Source organism: Gopherus evgoodei, chromosome 1, assembly GCF_007399415.2.
Source record: "Gopherus evgoodei ecotype Sinaloan lineage chromosome 1, rGopEvg1_v1.p, whole genome shotgun sequence".
In the NCBI taxonomy this organism is placed as follows: Eukaryota; Metazoa; Chordata; order Testudines; family Testudinidae; genus Gopherus; species Gopherus evgoodei.
Window position 1 is genome coordinate 241,342,432 of NC_044322.1, and position 22,925 is coordinate 241,365,356.

The window sequence follows — 22,925 nt, forward strand, 5'->3', positions numbered from 1 at the left end:
TGTCAAACTGTATTATGCAAATATCCCTCCTTCCGTCCTTTCTAAAAACAGCATTTATCATGCAAACAAACTCCCAACCAGTGTTTAAACATTGTAACAGATGTAATAACACAACAACCACTTCCCATTATCAATGTATCGATACAGTTCTCTTTTCAGGAAAAGATTTGTTGGCTGTCATTACTCTGTTAAGTCTGTTTTAAACATGCTTCTGTTGCAACTCAAAATTGCCTCCGTCTCACATTGATTTAATATTTATCTTACTTCTACTGTCATCAAGTATTAGAAGCAGGACTACAAAGAGACCAAAAAGCAAAGATGAAAACGTCATTTATTATAGAGAATTCAGTACTGCCTCCTTTTAATCCTTCTGCACTACTGTGTGTGTCATGAGTCTCTTATCTTGGCTGTTTGGTTCTGTTGACTCAAAGATATAGCCAATTGTTTGACTATTCTTGCAGATCGTTCTTTAAAATGTTCGCGAGATTAAATAATTGAACTTAGCCAAATGTATTGTCTAAAGAAAAACAATACAAAAGAAAAGGAGACATACACGCCCTCTTTTTGGGAAGCAAATTCTCACAGCATGTTCACCTAGCACACAAGGTGTTCTTCAAAGATATGCATTTCAGCTAGTAATTTGTAGGATGATTTTACAAGTTAAAAAACTCTTTGTGTCACTAAAATTGAACCCACTAGTTCCTACCAATCCTTAGCTTGTTGCTCTGTACCTTCCTTGTCTTTGTTTTGGATACTAGCATTCAGGGCCATGAAGATACCTTCCTGGTTTGTACAGGGGCAGAACATTAATGTATTTTGCCTTTGACAAATGTCCTGTTTTCTAATGCCAGGGCTGACTTCAGCTTTGCAAAGTGTTGTGGGATATTGGACATGGGGCAACAGAGTTGTGGGGAGAGCATAATACATTCAGTTAACATAACTTCCCAACAAGATATATATGTAATGTATATTATATTAGTATCATGCCAATAATACCTTTTAATGTGGTGTACAGTATGCCTAACATATATGTAATATTGGCTAGCAGTCCACACTGTGTCCCACATTTGGGTCTTGGCAAATAGACTCAACTGTTGAGAGTCCAGAATGACAGTGGAAGTTCTCACTATGTGTGGGTGAATGGATTTGAATAAAGACTTCCTTCCTCGTCCTTGTCCCCCGAAATCTTTGCAAACAAATTGAAATTAACTTTTTTTTTAGTTTAAAAAAAATCAGTAATTATAATTATAATCATAATTATTCATTATTTTTTTACTTCTGGTTTCTGACCAGAACCAGATGTAAATATCAAAATACCATGGATGGAACCTTGGGCTTACTGATATAAATGTCAAAGCTCCTATTGACTTCCATGTGGTCAGGCTTTCAGCATATAGGAAGGGCTGTTCTCACTAGATTTTCAGTTCACTTTTGCAAACTCAAAAGGATTGGACAATTTAGATAAGCATGACCAAGTCTCTAAATCATTGAAGTTCACCCTTCACTTGTTTTCACCAACTTCTTGGGAAACTGAGTTACTTGCATCTTAGTGACAACCAAGAAGGTCTAGATGACCATGGATTTATCACAATATGCTTTTTATTTAAAACTTTTTTCCATAAAGTGAGAGGAAAATACGGATTTTTGTGGTTGACTTTATTACTTCTGAGATTTAAAATCAGTGTATGGAAATCATTTTTTTTCTCACCAACAGGCACTCTGTATGCAGGAACCAGTCGGAGCAGAAACACAGCTACAAGAAGTTTTAATGGAAAAAGTAGAAGGCTGACCCGTTCAGCAGGGGTGAGTAGAGACTAAGACAAATTCCATTTTCAATAAAGCAAGAACAGTGGGGTTCAGATAAAGAAAAGGAAACAAAAAACTTAATTTTGTTAAATTCTTTTTATTATTTGTGTTGTAAGAGAGAGGCCTACGTGAGAACCAGTCATTCAAGATTCAAATCTGACTCTGTATCGAAACAGTGCAATTGATCGCATCTATATAATGTGACCATTACAAACACCACTGTATTGGCAGGAAGTTTGCATTCACAGCTTGAGAGTATGGGACTGATTCTCATTTACAATGAGGCCCTTTTCACTGCTCTGGTTGGGTAAAGAGGCCTTGAAGTGGGTGTACATTTTAACCCACTTTAAGATCTCTTTATACTTAAACTATCCTATAGAAAGACTTACAATCAAACCCTGTATAATGGGCCCATCCCAGGACCCTAAATTTGTAAATCCCCAAACTGGGAGAACGTTAGGCTCCCAATCCAAACTTCCTGGCTTGGGTTCATCTCTAGTTTTTTCTAAAGATCAGTTCCATGTTTTTTTGTAATATAGAATACTTTCTCTTCACTAATAGATATGTAAATGCAGGCGATATCTAGGAAAATGCTAAACATTGCTTCAGTATCAGACCCACATTTCTTAAGATCTGAGTCAAAGCTCATTGAAGTCTATGGGATTTGGCTGTTAATCAATACTAAGCTACACATGATGACGATGATGATGATGATTATCCTAGACCTATAGAATATATATTATTATAACTGTATTTTGTTTAATGTTCTGCAAAGTGCTATTTGCATTTACATGGCTGTAAAAATGTTTATCATCAACAGCTGGTCTACGTACACTAGACTGAAATGAAAAAGAAATCCTGGAGGAATTTTTTAAAAATTGGATGTGCTTGCTTATTAATTAACTGTTAACATAGTAAAGGGTTCTTCCACTAGGTATAGGCCTGTGTAAATAAGCATATCAGTGTCTCAGTTTTCCCTTCTGTAAAGTGGGGGCAATAAAGCATATCTCAAAAGGGTGTTGTGATACTTGATTCATCAGTGTTTGTAAAAGCACTTTCATATCCTCAGATGAAAGGCACTTTAAAAGTGCAGAATTAGCATTAGTAACACTAGATAAAATGCCCTTTTGAGTATGAATCATGCTTTTGCCAAGAAACTACTTGAATTAAAAGAAGCTGATCATCTAGAAAGACTGTTTCCAAACATCTGTGTCTTTAATTTCTTGGCTTTCTAAGTAGCATTCAGGGTTTAGCTGAGCAATTCAACTTTACTGTCACAGTTAAAAAACACCCCTGCGTGATGTTTTGGAAATGTAGGGGTCTCTTTATTTGCAGCCAGAGATATGAGACTTGATTTTTATTTATACGGAAAGCCCATTACACTGACATATCCTTAGGGTATATCTTCACTGCAGAGTTAACCCAGGCTTTTGTTTCTAGTTTCCTTTCTGTCCTCACACAAAACCCTCTTATGTTTGATGGTGCTTTCAACCACGGTAGCTGGGGCTATAGGCCAAAGCCAGAGTGAGGCTTTCATTTGGGCTGGGAACCCATCCACTTTGCAGTAAGGATACCAGCTTAGCCACTCAGATATTGATAATCCTCCACTGCCTTCCCAGAAGGACAGACAAGTTCTCTCACAGTTCACAAGAAAGAACAATAAAGCGCTTCAACTTACTGTAGTACCAGAAGCCATGGTATATGCCCCCAGAAGTCCTAGTGACACACATAGGGGAGTGCAGCACCACTGAGGACACAGTAACTTGAGTGTGTCTTTGCTGTGTGGGGGGTGGGGGGCTCACTCCTGTGCTAAGCTAACCTACATGCTGATCACTTATGGTCGGGGTGCTAGAACAATTTGTATAGCGGGAGTGCTGAGAACCATCGAACCAAACTAAACCCTGTATATGATGGAAACCACTTCAAGCCAGGAGATGCAACAGCACCCCTAGTTCCAGCACCTATGCTTGTGGTGACCACAGAGAAAACGTATCTTTAGAGTAAATAAAAATGAGGCCCATGTTCTCCCAGGTGTACGTGAATGGTACAATGGTGATGTCATCAGCTAGCTAGGAAATTCTGAGAGGCACAGAAGATTCAGGTCTTCCGGCATAACCTTCAATGGAGTCACAAAATTCAGAAGCCCTAGAGAGTTGATTCCATACAACAGGATTTTCTACACAGGGAAATTTACCAGTATAGTTCTACTGCTATAGTTATACTAGAGAAACTCCCCATATGGAGACTTTTATTGTGGAATAAGAGTGCCTTTTTCTGCCTTTAGCATATACCAGTTCCAAAGTCATATCAGCTAAACTGGGAAAAGGCACTCTTCTTCTTGAATAATAATGTCCAGCTAGGGAGCTACACTGATATCGCTTTAGCCATTTAAAGATAACAGCATCATTATGCTGATAAATTTCCCTGCTTAGACAAGCCCCCTAAGTCCCTTAGAGAGGCTTTCAAACTATATGTCCTCTGCTACATATTCATTTTTGAAAAGCTGCTCTCACTGGGGGCTAGGTGACTCAAGTGATTTAATAATGACTCACAGAGCCTTTCATCCTTTGATTACCAGTTCAAATCCAGCCCAGGCTGATAGTGAGTGACTATGTGATGACACTAGTGAAATGAACTGATAGTCAGTTTCCAGTGGACAGCTGTCCCTCCTGCAACAAACTGGCCTCCTTTGTTTGGAAAGACAGAATTGGATAGGCTGTGAATTGCTGTACCCCCTGGCCTCTAGAAGGGACTCCTCAAGGGCATGGTAGAGACCCATTGTTGGGATGGAGTGGGGAAGCTTGCATTGACACCACCTTTTAACAGCCATAAATTCACTAAGAAAGAAAATGCAGAGGTCAGGATCCCATCTGCCTGCTTAATTCAGCCCAGTTCACAAAGATTTGTTCACGTTACTTTGTGTTACAATTTTACTTTTCTTTAGGAGGAGGAAATGCAAATCTAATGAACAATGGGATGTCCCAGGGTGTGGGGTCCAATCATCGGCTCTTAGGAGAGAGAGAGAGAGACTGCAACTTGTAAGGAGTCTTATTGATTTTGAAAAGGATGAGCTCATTCGGAGGGACTTCAGATTATCTTCTTCAGGCAGAAGCAGAGGCAATGGTCTGCTTCAGGTGTTTTCTAATAGAAAAAAAGGCACTAATCAAAAAAAAAAGTCTGCTCATCTTTTAGTTTGGCATTTACTGAAGAACCTAGAAAGCGCTAATTTCATTCTCCACCCTTTGCCACTAGCACTTCTGCAGCTGTTTCTGCTGTTCATGGGAACACATTTTGCAATAGCACATTGTGTCAGGCAATCCTACCTCCTGTGAGCAAGGATATTTGCATTTAAAGACACTTTCTCATGACAAAAATATATCTTCCTCATATGGGTTTGACTATGTCAGTGCTATACAGACAAAGTTGGGATAGCATTGAAAGGTTAAAATACTACTCAGATAATAGAAACAGAAACAGACATTCAGTTGCTCACCCAGCACTGCTGTCTGGCCATTGGGTGGAAGGGGATGGTGAAAAGAGCACTCAGCTCTTCGCAGAATTCTTCTGTGGCCCTGTAAGTAGTGGAGGATGGTAAACAGGAGTGGCTTATCTCAGAGCTGCTCTGTGGAAGCAAGGGAGAGAGAACAGGGCACTATCTGGCCCCGGATTTCTTGTTTTTGGTCCCTTGCAATTACATCCTCTCATGCAAAGCCCACTGAGGCTCCCTGCAGGTGCAAGGGTCTGCTCATATGGATCCAATTGCAGAATTAGTGCCTTTTTTGTTATAGCCCATGCTTTCAAAACGATATAGTCCTGCAGAATTGCTAATGTGTCATTTTGCCTTTCCTTGTTAATCTCTCCTTCCGTGCCATCTCCTCCTGTATCTGAGATTTTTAAAAAATGAAACAAAAACAATCAAATGTTCAGATTTCTTTAAAAACTGTTAGGACTCCAGTAAGCTTTATTCCCTTCCCCCATATTCTCTGTTGTGGACTTTGTGCTTCACACTCTCCTGCTGCTATCTGATGCCATTCTGAATGATGTTGTTTTAGTAATTTAGAATATAAGATACTTAAGAAAGGGGGTTTTAACTTGTTACACATCTGTAATACATGATGCAAATCTGTAGCACAACATATATAATCTCAGACAATTAATAGCCACTTGTTACTTGGACGATGCAAACTTCATTGAGATCTGAAAAACTGGACTGAAAACAAGCACCTGTTCATGAAACTTCCAGTGTTCCCTGCTTCTAACTACAGTATATTGCCAATACCAAGAGAACAGCTTTCTTATCTATTGAGACCTATTCTCTACAGGGCAGGGATTATCTCTTCCTCTGTATTTGGAAAACACCCAGCAGCCTTTTGGTGCTACCGCAGTCTCCATAATAAATAATAGTAATCAATTAATCATTTGTCAGGATATAAAGATGATTTAAATGCAGTGTTTTGCCCCACATAATTCCCATATTACACAGACAATGTGCTTTCTGTTTATTTTTGATGAGGACCGTTCCCATGATTTTGATTGAAATACTTTAAGCAACTGATTAGGTTACCCATAAGATCTCTAATGAACAAATCACAGCTTTCTTAGCACATTGCACGGTAGCAATCTGTGAGGATGTGCTTAGTGTATGTTTCACTTTTCCTTCTTTCCACCCCACCACCAGGTTAGGGCTATTCTGGAAAAAGAGACCAAATTCTCCTTCCATCTCAGTTCCTTCATGTCTCATACTAATACTTATGTCCGAATCCCAAGGCACCTTCACTTAACAAGCATTCCCTTTTTTAACCAGAGTGGAGCTAAGTCACTCCATGTTTCAATTCACCATTTAAAAATGGGAGACTCTTTCAGAGACCTCTTCAGTACTAGCAAGTAACCGGGAAGAAAACTGATTTAGAGAAAGCAAGCAGATTCCATTGGCTTTGTGCCTAATGTCATCTTTAGGCTCCATCTACACTTGAACTGCATCCCAGGCATCTGACGTGGTGACAATATAGTTGTCCCTTAACCTGATTAGAGTCTGGTTCAAAGTTGTAGTGTAGAACTGACCATGCACTGTGTTGTAACTTTGTTAGAGATCAGACAACTGGCAATCAGGCCCTCTGACTCATTTACACTTGTAATGTTGATAGGACTTACTGGGTATGTCTACACAGCCTGCAGAGAGTGCCTAGAAGTTGCAGCTCAGGCTGAAGTTTGGGCTCTTGAGCTCACCCTCTCTGTAGCCTTTAGAGCCCAAGCTCCAGTCCGAGCCTCAGCTCCAATGTGCTGTCTACGCAGCTAGTGCTAGAGGGCTAGCCCAAGTCCGTCGATTGAAGGTGGGACGTTCGCTACCATGGGCTGTGTACACATACCTTATAGGAACAAAGCTGAGGTGGTTCAGATTGCCATTCAGTAGCTCACAAGGTGATGACCTAGTAATGTAACTGGAGTATTGTGTCCAGTTCTGGGCACCGCATTTCAAGAAAGATGTGGAGAAATTGGAGAGGGTCCAGAGAAGAGCAACAAGAATGATTAAAGGTCTTGAGAACATGACCTATGAAGGAAGGCTGAAGGAATTGGGTTTGTTTAGTTTGGAGAAGAGAAGACTGAGAGGGGACATGATAGCAGTTTTCAGGTATCTAAAAGGGTGTCATCAGGAGGAGGGAGAAAACTTGTTCACCTTAGCCTCCAATGATAGAACAAGAAGCAATGGGCTTAAACTGCAGCAAGGGAGATTTAGGTTGGACATTAGGAAAAAGTTCCTAACTGTCAGGGTAGTTAAACACTGGAATAGATTGCCTAGGGAAGTTGTGGAATCTCCATCTCTGGAGATATTTAAGAGTAGGTTAGATAAATGTCTATTAGGGATGGTCTAGACAGTGTTTGGTCCTGCCATGAGGGCAGGGGACTGGACTTGATTACCTCTCGAGGTCCCTTCCAGTCCTAGAGTCTATGAGTCTATGAATAATGCAGTTGACAGTGGAACCTAATAACAGTCTTGGGTGTTTTGACAATGGGGCATGAGTGTTCACTGAAATACTTCAATGGCTTGGAAAATGTGGGTATGAAGAATTAGTGGCAAATACTTTTATTGGATGTTTTATTTGAAGGTGTGCATGTGCCACAAGATGGGGTTGGTTTAGTACTTCTGTAGCATCAAAATACTAGTGCCTAACTCTAGTATCACATCATACGCACCAGTGCGTGTACAATCCCAACAGTTGTGGGACTGAGCACTAGTTTTGCAGTGATCACAGACTGCCATAAAATAAAGCACAGGTCCCAAACAGCAGAAGCAGAGTAGTGATCCCATGCTGGAGTAATTGCACATTCGTAATGATGACAATATGGAGCCACCTTGGGCAGTACCAGGCTGATGAACAGCAACTCCCTTTCTTATGTCTGCTTCTCTGTCCATCAAAAAAAAAATGCTGCAAATCATATCAGTCTCTCTACGTGCTACATCCAATGAAACTCCCTATAGATCTGGGCCAGTCCAAGGGCTGACAGGGGGAGTTGAGTACCCCCAGAGCCCAGAGGAAGCCAGCACCTTTGCCCAGTCCTCTATAGTTTCACCCTTTGCTAACATACACTGAATTGAAACCTGTCGAACAGCTGAGAGTAAATGTATTCTGGGAATAGATTTGTTCCATTAGCTGAAATTAGTGTTAAGCATGTTTTGTTGTCATTTGCTTCCCATACAGCTGTCACAGCATGTGTTAGTGCCATTTTACAATATATGTCAAATATAAGTAGAAGTCAAACAACTGCAAATGGTTAGGTAAAGAGCAGCTTTCTTTTGTTTGATTCAGCACAAGGAAATATCCTGCTTCCATCTATATTGGCTTCGAAATTAATTTTAGCAAATATGTACAGGAACAGTACACATAAGCATGTAGAAAATAGTGAGCATGTTTAGAAGGAGTGTCATTTAAGTGTGTAACAGCAGTGCTGGCACAGTGACCCTGCAGAGATGATTATGCTGGCTAATGATTAAAAAAATGCAAACAGCTGTTTCTTTAGCCTATGGAATTGCAAGAGCAGGGATTTGAGACAAAGAGCGCCAATCACAGAAGAGATAGTCATTTCACACAACAGGAGGTCTAAGGGCATGCTGTACATTCTCTGTATATATTTATACAACTGAGTCCAAGTGCTGCTAACGGAGGTCATTGAATTTTTATTGATGCCATGTAACTTCCTACTCCTTAATTTTTTGTAACTTGCATTTAATTTTTGATTTTATTGTTTACACACACAGAGTTTTACAGTTTAAACAAACTTAATCTACATTCTCACAATGGCAATGAGCCTTTTCAGAACATTTTGCCAGTAAAGAGACTCTGCTGCAATCTTCTCTTGACACTGATCATCTATGGTGGCCTTTAACCTTAGTCTCATCTCAAGCACTTTCCACCTATGGAATGCTCTCTGGTGATTTGCTGCCTTCTCATGGCATGCCAGATTTCTAGACAGATTTTTCAAGTCCTTTGTTCCTGTAGAATCCAATGTGGGTGGAACATTAGACTGGAAGAGTTTGCAACAAAAACAGTATGCAGCATTCAGGGTTTTTGAGTACATAAGCCATGGCCTCTCCACTTTGTCACCATTGGGGATTTCACACCAGTAATGTGTTGGATGGAAACTTTTATTTTCATTGTCTTTGGAGAACATGAAGTTTTTCACTTGCTGTGGCCCATGCAGTACACGGAAGTCCCTTAAGCTACTGTTCAAGTGGGTCCACAGTCCTGGATCATCTAGACTTCAGGAATTAAACTCAGCAGCAGCTGTTTCTTGCACCTCCACCACACTCTTTCTGATCTACACTTTTCTTCAGGAATGTGCATGGTTACATCCATTTCAGATGGAGATATGGATGCTGCAGTAGCTGCCAGGTTACCTGCACTCTGACTAACTGGAAGATCAGGCATCTCCTCACCACTCACATCCTCACTGGGGCTGGAAGGCTCACCGTGAACATTTGTGTCCATTACATGCATCCGATGAAGTGTGCTGTAGCCTACGAAAGCTTATGCTCAAATAAATTGGTTAGTTTCTAAGGTGCCACAAGTACTCCTGTTCTATTTGTGTCTATGTATCTCAGGAGAGCTCCTTCCTGCTTAGATAGAAAAACTTCCTTTGCTTTTTCTTTTTCTGAATGCTGCCCCAGAGGGACAGTCTCTTCTTTCACCCAGGACTGCTGTAGTGGCTCTCAACACTCAGTTGAAGGGGACAAATAAGCAGGCTAGTAACAGGGCCTGAGTGAGGGAAGATATCAGCGTCCTAAGGGCCTAACTGGCTCCTACTACTTCAGTTGACTGCCTGTTCTCCTCAAGTGGGTTCAGGGAAGCAGCAGGAAAGAGGAAGCTCCCTGAGAAGCTTGTGTTAATCAGTGCAAGCTCCTAGGGGTGCTAGAAAGGTACATAAGAGGCTCCTCCTCCTTTCTCTCCCTGCAGCTCCTGCTGCTTTCTGTTATTCCCTCTCACCTTTTCTCCTGCCTGCCTGTTATGTCTCTTGTGCCCTCCTTCCTCCAGCACAACACTCCACCATCTCTGTGCATCTAGAGCAAAGAGAATACATATGCACCAGCAGCAGACACAATTTTCTACACCCTGTGTCCTAGTGGGTTCCGCCCCCCACCCCCACAGTCTGGCACCTGAGGCAGCCGCCTCAGTTTGCCTCATGGTAAGGCCAGCCCTGATCACTCAATGGCCCCACTGATTGTCTGGCAGACTTCCTTCTTCTGATGTACTTTTTATAAATTGCTACTAGTTTTGTCTGTTTTGTTAGTTGTTCTTCAAATTCTTTTTTGCCTAATTATATCTTTACACTTGACTTGCCAGAGTTTATTCTCCTATTTTCCTCAGTTGGATTTGACTTCCAATTTTTAAAGGGTGTCTTTTTGCCTCTAACTGCCTGTTTTACTCTGTTCTTCAGCCATGGTGGCATTTTTTGGTTCGCTTATTATAATTGTTTTATTTGGGGTATACATTTTGTTTGAGCCTCTATTATGGTATTTTTAAATAGTTTCCATGCAGCTTTCAGGTATTTCAGTCCTGTGACTTTTTCTTTTAATTTCCATTTAACTTAGCTTCCTCATTTTTGTGTAGTTTCCCTTTTTGCAGTTATATGCTACTTTGGTGGGTTTATTTGGTATTTCCTCCTCTACAAGGATGTTAAATTTAATTACATTATGGTCACTAATACTGAGCAGTTCAGCTATATTCACCTCTTGGACCAGATCCTGTGCTGTACTTAGGACTAAACCTAGAATTGCCTCTCCCCTCATGAGTTCCAGAACAAGTTGCTCCAAGACACGGTCATTAATGGCATTTAGAAATTTTCTCTCTCTGTCTTGTCCTGAGGTGACATGTGCCCAGTCAATGTTGGGATAGTTGAAATTCCCCATTATTATTGAGTTTTTTGTTTTTGTAGCCTGTCACTATCCTCATCAGGTTCTCTGTAGTATAGTTCTTGGGTATACTCTTATTATTCAAGCATGGAATTCCTCTTCATCCAGATTTTACAGTACAATTTGATTAATTTAAGTTTTTAACTATATTTGACTCTATGCTTTCACATATAGAACCATTCCCCCCTCAGCATGACCAGCCCTGTCATTCCTATATATTTTGTAAGCTGGTAATTACTAAGTCCCATTGATTATCATCATTCCACCAAGTTTCTGTGATGCCTATTATATCAACATCCTTATTTAAAACCAGGTACTCAAGCTCATTCATTTTAGTATTTAGACATCTAGCATTTGTATACAAGTACTTATAAAATTTGTCAATATTTAGTTGTCTGCCAGCATGTGATGGAACTGAAGGGGACTCTTCTTTATTTGATTGTTTCATTCAGGTCCTACCTGTCCTTTACCAACATTCATCCTCTCCTCTTTACTAGTATATAGTGTACCCCATTTACTATATCCTTCCCTAAGATATATCTCTGTCCAAACCCCATGCTCCTCTGCACCTGTTGGCTTTCCCCCATCTCTTAGTTTAAAAACTCCTCTATGACCTTTTTACATTTACATGCCAGCAATCTGGTTCCTTTTTGGTTTAGGAGGAGCCCAGCCTTCCTGTAGAGGCACCTCCTATCCTAAAAGTTTCTTTGTGTTTCTAATAAACCTAAATCCCTCCTCCAAACACCATCGTCTCATCCACACATTGAGACCCTGCCGTTCTGCCTATCTACCTGGTCCTGGCTATGGAACTGGAGGAATTTCAGAGGATGCTGCCATGGAGGTCCTGGACTTTACTCTCTTATGTATCCCTCTAAATTTGCCCTCCAGGATCTCTTTCTTACCTTTCCCTATGTCAGTGGTAACCACACGTACCACAACCACCATCACTGCACATAAGTCTGTCTAGGTGTCTGGAGAGGTCCAAAATTTTTGCACCCACTGGGCAATTCACCATGCAGTCTAAATGCAATAAAACCGTGCTCATTCTCATTTAGCTAATCTGCAGATTTGATGATTCTGCTAAAAAAGGCAGCCAATAAAGATTTAAGGGTGCTGAGGTCAGATCTCCTATTACTTCATTCCTTTTACTAAATACAATGACAGAACATTCACTGGCAATCTATGAAGTATTATAACAAATAATTAAAACTAAACTATCACTTCAAAATAAATGAAATAAGCACTTTTGCTGGTGCAATATTACTGTTGATTTTAATCATATTTTTTATTTTCCTAATCTGCAATATTTGGTAAACTTCAGAGAGTGCAAATTTTAGCACTTGTCACAATTTCCAAGCTCACAATCTTGGAGACTTACGTTTATCTAAAAAACAGGTGAAGCTTGTGAAGTGGCAGTGCAGGCTTCCTCTCACTGTCCTGCCAATGTGCTTAAACCAAGGGTGGGCAAACTTTTTGGCCCAAGGGCCACATTGGGGAATAGAAATTGTATGGCTGGCCATAAATGCTCACAAAATTGGGGTTGGGTGCGGGATGGGATGAGGGCTCTGGTTGGGGGTATGCGCTCTGGGGTGGGACTGGAGATGAGAAGTTTGGGATGTAGGAGAGCGCTCTGGGCTGGGACCGAGGGGTTTCAGGTGTGGGGAGAGGCTCAGAGGTACAGGCTCTGGGTGGCCCTTAGCTCAAGCAGCTCCCAGAAGCAGCGGCATGTCCCTCTTCCAGCTCCTACGGGGAGGCAAGGCCAGGTGGCTCTCCCATTGGAGCAGCAGAGGAGGGCCATGTTGCTGCTTCTGGGAGCCTCATGGAGTGGCCCCCAATCCTGCTCCCCGGTTGGAGTGCCAGAGAGGAGCCATGCTGCAGCTTCCAGGAGCCATGTGGAGAGGCCCTCAATCCTGTGCCTAGGCTGAAGCGCCGAAGTGGGTCAAGCCCCAGTCCCCAGGGGGAGCTCAAGGGCCAGCTTAAAATGGCTGGCAGGCCCGATTCAGCCTGTGAGCCATAGCTTGCCCACCCCTGGCTTAATCCCATTCTTTATACTGTAAGCAGAGTCAGGATGAGCGCTACCCTGACATCTGGTGGTGAATTATAGAGAGAGTGGAAAGAATTTTAAGAATTTGCATTGGCATCCACCTTTTAAGAATTTGCATTGGCATCCACCTTCCCCCCCCCCACACTTAGCATAACCCCACAGCAGCTTGGGATGGTGATTTTAACAGCTCTGGGATCCCCAATTTCTTTGTTATTGGGGCAGAAAAAAAAAGTTTGTCACCCTGATTGTGTGATTGGAGAGCTGTGGGACTGCTTTGTGACAGAAATGACTCAACCGCAGTTGGGTGGTACTTGCTAAACATGGGACATGGGTTCCAAAACCCCATGAATGGAGAGAGGCTGGGGACTGGTGTGTGTACCTGATGGTATGGGCCCCTTTTGAGGGCTTGGAACACCAATTGCACATCCTCCTCTCTCCAATGTTAAAGAGTAGAGCTAGTTTTTGATTCTATTAGGAGTCCATGTAGAGACTGCTGAGGTGAATTCATGTTGGGCCAACAGTGCACCAGCACCAGGGCTCCCCTACTAAGAGCTGAAATCACTGAAAGAGCTGAATTGAGATTACGGAGTGCTGTGTTAACTAGTGGGAGAGCCTGAAGACCCATTGTTAAGTGGCTGGCAGAGCAGAGCAGTTTGCAGTGCGTTGGAGCAGCCCATGGAACAGTGAGCGGAATGAAGCAGTTTGCAGGGACAGCTGGAGGAGTGGCACAGCTGGTGTGGTGGAGCTGGTCATGGTGAAGGCTGCAGCAGAACTCCATGGAGAGGTGGAGCAGTTGGCCCTGGCCCACGTAAGGTGCCCCTTAACACCCTGTGTGGACTTCCCCCCTCTTTTCCCGGGGGGGGGGGGGTAAAACCCTTCAGATAAACTCTCGAATTCTGGGGTGGCACTGACCAGAGACTTTTGGGTTGTTGGACTTTGGGGTGATTGGACTTAAGACCTTAAGAGGAAAAGGACATTGCCAAATGTACCTGGGGGTGGGTTTTTTTTTGTTTGTTTATGGTTTGTGTTATAATCCTGTTTGTGGTGTTTCTCCAGTGGGATGCCACATTGTTTCCTTCCTTTATTAAAAAGATTTTGCTACACTCAGACTCTGTGCTTGCGAGAGGTGAAGTATTGCCTCCTAGAGGCGCCCAGGGGGGTGTGGTATGTAAGTGTCCCAGGTCACTGGGTGGGGGCTCGAGCCGGTTATGCATGGTGTTATTGAAACGGAACCCTTGGATACTGAACCCAGCCCTTGTTGCTGCCAATTCAGAGGGGCAGAAGGGTTACAATACTTTGATCTCCATGTCATTTCATTCCTTGGTACCTCTGCTGAGGTTATCAGTATAGGTACCAAACAGTGATGGGGTGTAGTGATTTTATTGATGTAGAAACCTGGCCAAAGAGACCTGGACTGAGGTTATGTAATTGTTTACAAAAGCCACCAAACAGCCATTAAATCCATTATTTCAATAGAGCTGGTGAATTTGTTGTGGATCAATTATCCAGTGAATTCTGGCCTCAAATCATTTAAGAACTGATCCTGGTTTTTGAGAATGTAGCTGTCATTCACAGGTATTTGCAGAATATTTTAACAAACAAATTTGAGTCTATGAATTGTTTGTGAGCTATTCACTTGAGTTTTTTATTATTTATGCAGTCTGACTGGTCATGTAGGTCACCTGGTATTGTTTTTGTGCCCTGATGAGTTGGTTGAAACTTTTTAAACAAAGATAGCAATGAATAACAAATAGCGAACAGTGATTACACTTGTATGTGCACAGATGCTTTAGTCTAATATGACACTGTGTGTTTGCATGATGAACAGCCACTATCCAAACATTATCCGAAACCAAACCCAAACCTACTCACATAAATGTGAAGGAACAGCAAATAGGGAATATAGAAGTGGGTGTACAAAACAGCTGTCTGGAATTGAAGAGGAATTTATGAACATTGTCTTGGCAATATTTGACCATCTCTAACTTTCAGTCACCAACAACTGGATTCAAACCTGTGACACAAAGGTGAAGGTTTCTCTACATCCCATTCATTGGCTGATCCCTGAGCCATTTATTCTTCCTTACAGCTAATTTTAAGGAACTTCACACACCATGGGTGAGATGCTTCCCGCTGCTCCCACCCTCCTGGGCCACATAATAGGGTCAAAGTGGCATTAAGAGGTCCTAAAAGCTCTATATCCTGCTGGAGGAGGATTCCCAGGATGAATCATGTGAGAACTGGTGACAAAGCATTCTCAATGGAGGGGATCAGGCTATAGAACAATCTTCAAGAGGAGATCAGAACAATACAGAATCTTATCATCTTTAGGAAATGTTGCAAAACCTTCCTCTTTGATAAAGTCTTTCTACCATAAGTGATGCTCACTATACGAAAACCGCTATTCCCAATCCCCCCCACAAAAAAAACCTCTGCTCCAAGCAGAATTTTGACCCCCAAAACTAAGAAGAGTTAGAGATTCCATAAAGTCTGCTAGGGACTTTGTTGTTGCTATTTGTTTTACGTGGAAGATGTTCAGATACTACAGTGATGGCTAGCAGTATAAAATCCTAAGATAGATAGATACATTCCCCCTGCATGGGCACTGTGGTAGAAAGCCATACTATTACTTCTCATGGATCCCATTGCAAACATTGGCGTAGGTGGTGCACTAATGGGTGGGGTCTGCACTGATGGAGCTTCTGGGCAGTTCTGCAGCCCCTTGGGCGGCCCTGCCAAAACATAGACAGGGCTGTTCACATTATCTCAGGGGCCTCTCCAGCCCCCAAGCAGAGTCCAGGAGGATGCAAAGGTGGCTTAAAGCTATGCTTCTAGAAGTGCAACAGAGATGTTCATCCAGTGGGTGCAGTTAGGATAATGACACTACTACATAGAGATGCTAGCTCTAGCTTGTAGATAGGACAGAACAAGTACTCTATTATTTTAAGCCTGTGTTGTATTAAATTGTAGCTGCTTATTTAATTTGTAACCATTTCAGCCTTTACACACTACATGGCAACACAATGTAGATTATGTAATCACAACAGATGGTTGCAGGGATCAAGTAAGAGGCAGCAGGTTTAGAAGCAAGAGTCAGAGATACTTGCAGAGGTTAGCAGTGTTGTCTGCTCTTTCAGTTTCATCATGAGCAATGGTATTTTGGCCTTTACTACAGACAGTCTCGGGATGGTGGGAGAAGGTGTAGCTTGCACACAATTTCCAGTCCTACCCAGGGGAAAAAACCCTCTGATTGGCTGCCTTCTCCACTTTTCCACCTTGTGGGGAAGAGCAGCCAGTCAGAGCTGATGGGAAGCAGGCAGGGCACTTCTCCCCTCCCCTCAGGAGCCGAGAGTAGTTTTCAGCTAGGAGACTTGGGGAGAGGGTGAAGTCAACACCATTCTCACAGGAGGGGAGGGGAGATGAGGGAGCAGAAAATCCTGCAGCTCAGGGCAGCTCTGGCTTGGGAAGGGAGAGAGAGTGTGAAGAACCTCTGGAACTGCTGCCGACCATCCACTTCCCAAACTCTGAAAAGGGCACCCAACTCTAGGAAGAGCAATAGTTCTTTGAGGGGCATGAGGCAGATGTGGGACCGGAGGAGCAAAGTTAATGTGGGAGTTGAGGTGTATAATTAATTGCTGAGATGCAGAATGGGCAGATATGGGAGTAGGAGTCCACAGAATTAATTAGTATTTTGGGGCATGAGGAGAAGCTGGAAGCATCAGGCAGCCAATGAGAGCTTCTGCATTGAAAGCCAAAACTGCCTTACTCTATCAATTTGGGAGCGTTGTTATACACACTCGGGCAGTGGGAGTTCAAAAATCAAACCCACAATAATATAATGTTTAAAACAAATCTCATGATTTGGGGGACCTGGCTTGTGCTTTTTTAACTTTGGAGGTTGGTAATTCTGAGTTAGCTAGTCATCCACTCAACAGACTAGTAATACATTACATCTGGACAATCTAAATGTGCTTTACAAGCATGGATAAATTTAATCTCATTGACCCCTCATGAGAAGAATATCCCCATTTTAGAGATGAGGAAAGTGATGCACAGAGAGATGGACTGTCCGAAGGCGATCAGGCCGTGTGCGGCAGAGTAAAAAATGAAATCCCAGGTCTCTTGACTTTCAGTTCTATATTTTAAAAGTTACTTGCAAAGGGTTTGGAGGGGTGGAATTAAGCTTTTGGGAAAGCAAGGACCACTATGTCTTCCTCAGTTTGTACAGTGTCAATGCTCAACAGATAAATAATAATAATTAATAATAGTAAACATTCATATGGAACCAAGCAGTCTACAGATGACAACTCTGTGGTTTATTAATTTCTTGGGATGCACATCAACAATCCATTCATATTTATTGCTTCTGCTGTACCTTTAGACTGATAACTATTCCTTTCTGGTTAAAAAAATACCTCTAACCATTCATTTTCCAAGCTCCTTAGCCTTCTTGTCCCCAAACCAAGGCTTCTCCTCTTCAAAAAAATTTCTAATCCTCCAAATTCTGCAAAGTTTTTGCTTTATCAGTTGTTTATGTGCTTATATAGGACACTGCCAATAAATACATACAATAACACATTTTAAGAATCACTCTGATGGTCATAGCTCAATATCTTAAATAGTGTACACACTCCCTGGTAGTTACATGGGGACAGAAGGCAAAGAGCTAAATGAATAGAATGCTGAGATCCCAGAAGGGTATTCTCTTTGCTTTTTGTACCAGGATATTTTTAATTGGAAACAGAGATAGGTCAGCAGCTCCAAAAATTGAGGGTTTCAAAACCTGGGGCCAGATTCTTAGCTGGTGTAACTTCTTGGACATCAATATATGTGCATCATACTGAGGCTCTGAAACTTGAGCTTATCTCTAGTTTGAAGTGAAAACAGAAAAAAAATCATATATTTTGTCTTGCAATAATTCTGATGTATATCCTATGTACAGTAAAAAATAAAAGTGACCTCTGCTGTTTCATCAATTCAGGCAGAGGCAAAAAATTCCCCTCAGCATTTATAAGTATCATTTATCAAGTACCCTTCCATCTACCATGTTCTCCCAAAGGAAACGATCCTCATCATAAACTTTATTTCTGAAACTTTGGGGGAGGAGGGGGGAAATTGTGTAAACCTTTAAAATGGATGGTTTTAATTTTCTGGATAGGGGCCAAAAGTCTGCTGCTCTCTAATCTGTCTCATCAAGCCTTCTGCACCCCAAGCAACTGCAATGATTGCTGTATGGATTTACTGTATAGTGTGTTACGTTGCTGTATGCTGTTATGCAGTTTCTGCTCCCTATCCCAGTGGCAGGCACATTTCATATGTGGGTATATCCAAAGCACATTGGGGTACTTCAAGATTAAAAGGGTTGTATAAATGTAATATACATTTTTAACGCATAGGACCAGATCTTCAGCTGGTGTAAATCAGTGTAGCTGCATTTACTTCAAAGGCCATATGATGTGTGCATCAGCTGAGTAGACCCGTACCATTTATTTTAAAGACTTTAAAGAAACACCCACAGGGGTTACATAAAGGCTGGCAGGAAGCTGTGGGGAGAGAAGAGGGAAGAGCCAGGGAGTTAGAGGCCATTCTCCCCTACTGGCTGTAAGCCTGACGCTGCCTGTAGCTGCAAGGTGGTGGGAACTTCTACTGTAAATAAAGAGCATGGGTGATAGCACCAAAGCAGAGGTCTCTGGTTGGTTTGTGGGTGCAGAAGTGGCTGAAGAAAGAGGGGCCCACCTGTGCCCTGTTACATGTGGGGGCTTGTCTGGGACCTCAGCCAATGGACGTGGTTGGCAGCCCGGAGATGGAGGAGACTCTGCAATGGCTCATCAAACAGCAGGAGCAGATGCAGAAGGCTCTGTAAGGCTTCCAGCAGTCCCACCAGGCCGAGAGAGAGGCCTTGCTAACCTGGCAGGCAGAAAAGCCTATAGGACTTTATAAGAGAACAGGCCAGCATGCAGCAGCAACTCCTGCAACGAATGGTGAGTCCTGCGGGAGGGGATGGAACCTGGCTGCTGGGCTTGGAACTCTGTAAAATGGGCCCAGCAAATGACCCAGATGCCTTTCTCGGTACATTCAAGTGGGTAGACATGGGCACCGGATGGGATAGGGCAACCTGGGCCCTATGGCTGGCTCCGTACCTGGTGGAAGAAGCTCAAGTGACTTACATGGCCTTGAGCGAGGAACAAGCCTGGAACTATGAGACGGTGAGGGAGGCCATCCTAGACTGGGTGGGCCTGTTGATAGAGAAATACTGCCAAAATTTCTGGTCAGCCCGATGGATGGGGGCTGCGCAGTCCTGGGCATTCGCCTAGAGACTAATGGACTGGGCCACCCGTTGTCTGAGGCCCGAGACGATGGGGGAGATAATGGATGCCCTCATCCTAGAGCAATTACTACAGGGCATCCCCAAGAATATCCGAGTCTGGGTCAGGCGACATCAGCCAAGTATGGTCGATGCAGCAGTCAAGCTGACCGAGGAGTACACAGGAGGCAGATATTCCCCAAAGGGAGGGCCGACCCTATAAAGACAAGTTGTTGGGGCAGAAGCTGAGAGAACCCCTTCCTGGGAAAGGCCCTGAGAGGAAGGAGAACCCCGAGGAGCTCCCAGTAGAGCCAGCATGATTGTTTGCTGGGAGGGTGGGCAGCCAGGACATAAAAAGGGGGACTCCCCAGATATGGAATGTGGGTGGACTGAATTTTCCAGCTGGACTAATGTTGGAGGGCGGACAACGGGGCAGAGGCTGTCCACCATCCCAGTAAGGGTGGGGAGGAAACCCCATAGGGGCCTGGTGGATACAGCTTCAGCCTGCTTGCACATCCAGCGGGGGCTGATAAAACTGCACTGGATAATTCCAGGTGCATGGATGGCCCTGGAGTGTATCCATGGGGATAGGAGATACGGGCTGGTGGCCCCAGTGCCCCTGGAAATGCAGGGCAGCTTCAAATTGGAAGTGGGTTTGGGTAGTAGAGGGGTTACCGTACCCTGTTGTGTTGGGTACGGACTGGGGCCCTCCCCCGAGGGAAAAGGAAAGGTTCCCTGAAGAATGGGGCAGGGACCCGTCAACTGAGAAGCCCAGGGGAGGAAAAGCAGCAAGGTCCTCAGGGTAATGAACATGAGAAGCTTAGACAACAGAGCCTGGATAGGGTAGACAGAGGGGAAGGAGGTGCGGGGGAGGTGGCCAGCCCAAGCCACTTAGAGGGAGAAAAGGGGCAACTGGAGCTCCCCACACCGCAGCTCCCAGGAAAAGAAACAGGGCCCCCACTTGGTGGCTTGGGAGAACCCCAGGTCCAGGGTGTCCAGCGGAAGGTTGGGATTGGCCTCAACCCCCTACTGAAAGAAAAGGGGATAAAGGAGAAGGGACGCCTGCAGGGGTGCGATTGGTGTGAGGACCTGTGGGTGGCGGCAGAGCTATGGGGACATCTACCCCTCAACCAGTGTACTTTTTATGGGTGGGGGATGAAGGAACCTCCAGGAGATGATGCCCGAAAGATGGGGAAAGGCTTCCCTGGATGAACCCCACCAGACTGGAGCAGAGAGGTCGAGGAAGGACGAACCTGGCAGTTCATAAGAAGGAAGGTGTGTGACAGGGTGCTGGCTAGGAAACCCTGACCCAGATCTCTGTCACACCAGCTCCAATCAGGAAAGGGGAATTGGAGCTGGCTGAGTAAGCCCAGGCCTAAGTGAATGCATGTTTGTAAAGCACCTTGAAGAAATGGAGCTATATCGTGTGAAGTATTATTTATTTAAACAAAATAAAATTGGGGGCTGGGGAGGAATATTCACATGAGCCTAGAAAAGAGAAGAAAAAAGGTGAGCCAAAACAAAAATGTCCCTTTACTCTTCATTTGGTAACTGTAGCAGGGTGGACCTCTGCTCCTGCCCTGAAGGGGTTAAAAACAGCCCTGGGAAGGGGCTGTGGCTGGAGAAAGCAGCCTTTAGGCTGGGCTGATTGGGGAAGTGGCTGCAGCTGGGGCCACGCCCCAAACTGAGCCACAGGGCCTAATAAGAAGGCCAGGGAAGCCAAGGGCAGGTAGTCTCTCTCTGACTGGGGAGGGAGACAGGCCTGGCTGCTTGGGAACTCACCTGGGGGGGACCTAGAGGAAGGCAGGGCTGGGGAAAGGCCTTAGGAGCTGGGAAGCCCTAGGCCAGCAACTCTGCAGGCTGCAGAGCTGGTTCTAGGCCTCCTAGGTACTGGGCTTGCAGAAGGGCAGCTGGAGGGTGGGTAAAGGCAGCTAGTCCAAATCCCTTGTTGCTTGTGATGATCGGCTGATACACTGCAGTCTGCCCCAGGGTACGGGGGATAAACAGAGACTGGCAGTAGCCACGACTGAGGCAAAGAGGGGATAGTGGGGTGAGGGTTCCCCTGGGAGGGGGGAGACCCAGTTAAAGTGGCACCGGGGGCCAGGGAGGGACACGGGGGCCAGTAGCGGACAGGTGGATCACCGGCCTGCAGAGGGCGCTCCGGGCTGGAACTGAGCTAATTCCCTGAAGTCACCGGCAGGAGGTGCCGTGGGGGTGAGTCCACACGTCTACAGTAACTTATAATAACCAAGATGGATTTATCATTTCAAATACATTATCTAATGAATAAGAGTCTTCTCGATCTGTAGTCATGCTTCATGAGACATAAATCAGGCAGATTGCCTGTTAGAGTTTCACCTCTTCAAAAGAGCAGATGTATTTACTTTAAATGTATTGGGAAGACATTAGCGAGATGGGGTGGTGAGGTAATATCTTTTACTGAACCAGCTTCTATTGGTGAAAGAGACAAGCTTTCAAGCTACACAGAGCTCTTCTTCGGATCTGGAAAACTTGAAGATATGGCCTTATAGGGTCAGAACATGGTGTCCTCAATCAGAATCTAGGCTTATAAAAACCAGTATGAATGAGATAGCAATGTGCCAGGAAATAAACTGAGTTGCACTCTGGAAAGCAAGATTTTACTTCCTGAGCCTATAGGACTGGGCTTCACTGATTCAGCAAGCAAGACCTCATGCTGTGTACAGACCTCAGGACAAAGAAGACAGACAATTGTTGAAACCATTTACAATGCATGGCAAATATTTTGCCTTATAACTAGGCTTCATTTCACTAAATGACATGCTTGGTGATTTGCTTTGATGACATGATGCCGTCGCTCACTATAACTGCAAAGCCACCGTGAGTTGACATTATTTCCATGTTTCACTGGTTTTGTTCTAGGCTTAGTTTTTTGGCATTTCTATCTGTTTGTTTTGTCCAAAAGGAAATGCTAAATTAGACATATCATAAAATACTTCCTTAAACCCTATATTCCAGTTCTTGTATAGACCCAGAATACAATTTCACTCCATGCAGACAACTAGCACTAAGTGTATGGTTCACTTAGGCCCAACTTAAACCCTATCAGAAGGCATATGCAGAATTTAATATTCACTTAAGCCCTCAAATTAGCTTTTAAGTGGGATTTAAGTGGCGACACAGAGAGCAGTTCAATTATAGTAGTATCCAAAATGTGCTCGGTCATATATACATGACATGTATGAGAATATAGTCTTGTGAAATAACTTGACAGATTTTCCTGCAGGGAGAGGACCTACAGGGAGCAGGTTAGGTTCCTATGGATGATCCTGAGGTAGAGTCTGTAAAAAGCAGGGAGGTTCTTAGGAGAAGCTGCTGGAATCCCT

General features: G+C 43.7%; 1 protein-coding gene across 10 annotated transcripts in view; it reads left to right on the top strand.

The window, feature by feature from the left end:
* LMNTD1 (lamin tail domain containing 1) overlaps positions 1 to 22,925 on the top strand; it is a 303,257-nt gene that overhangs the window by 254,520 nt on the left and 25,812 nt on the right. For all 10 annotated transcript variants that reach the window (XM_030541043.1, XM_030541092.1, XM_030541054.1 and 7 more), the window contains one exon: positions 1,715 to 1,803. In XM_030541043.1, coding sequence (XP_030396903.1) covers positions 1,715 to 1,803 — 89 coding nt within the window. The remainder of the gene's footprint in view (positions 1 to 1,714; positions 1,804 to 22,925) is intronic.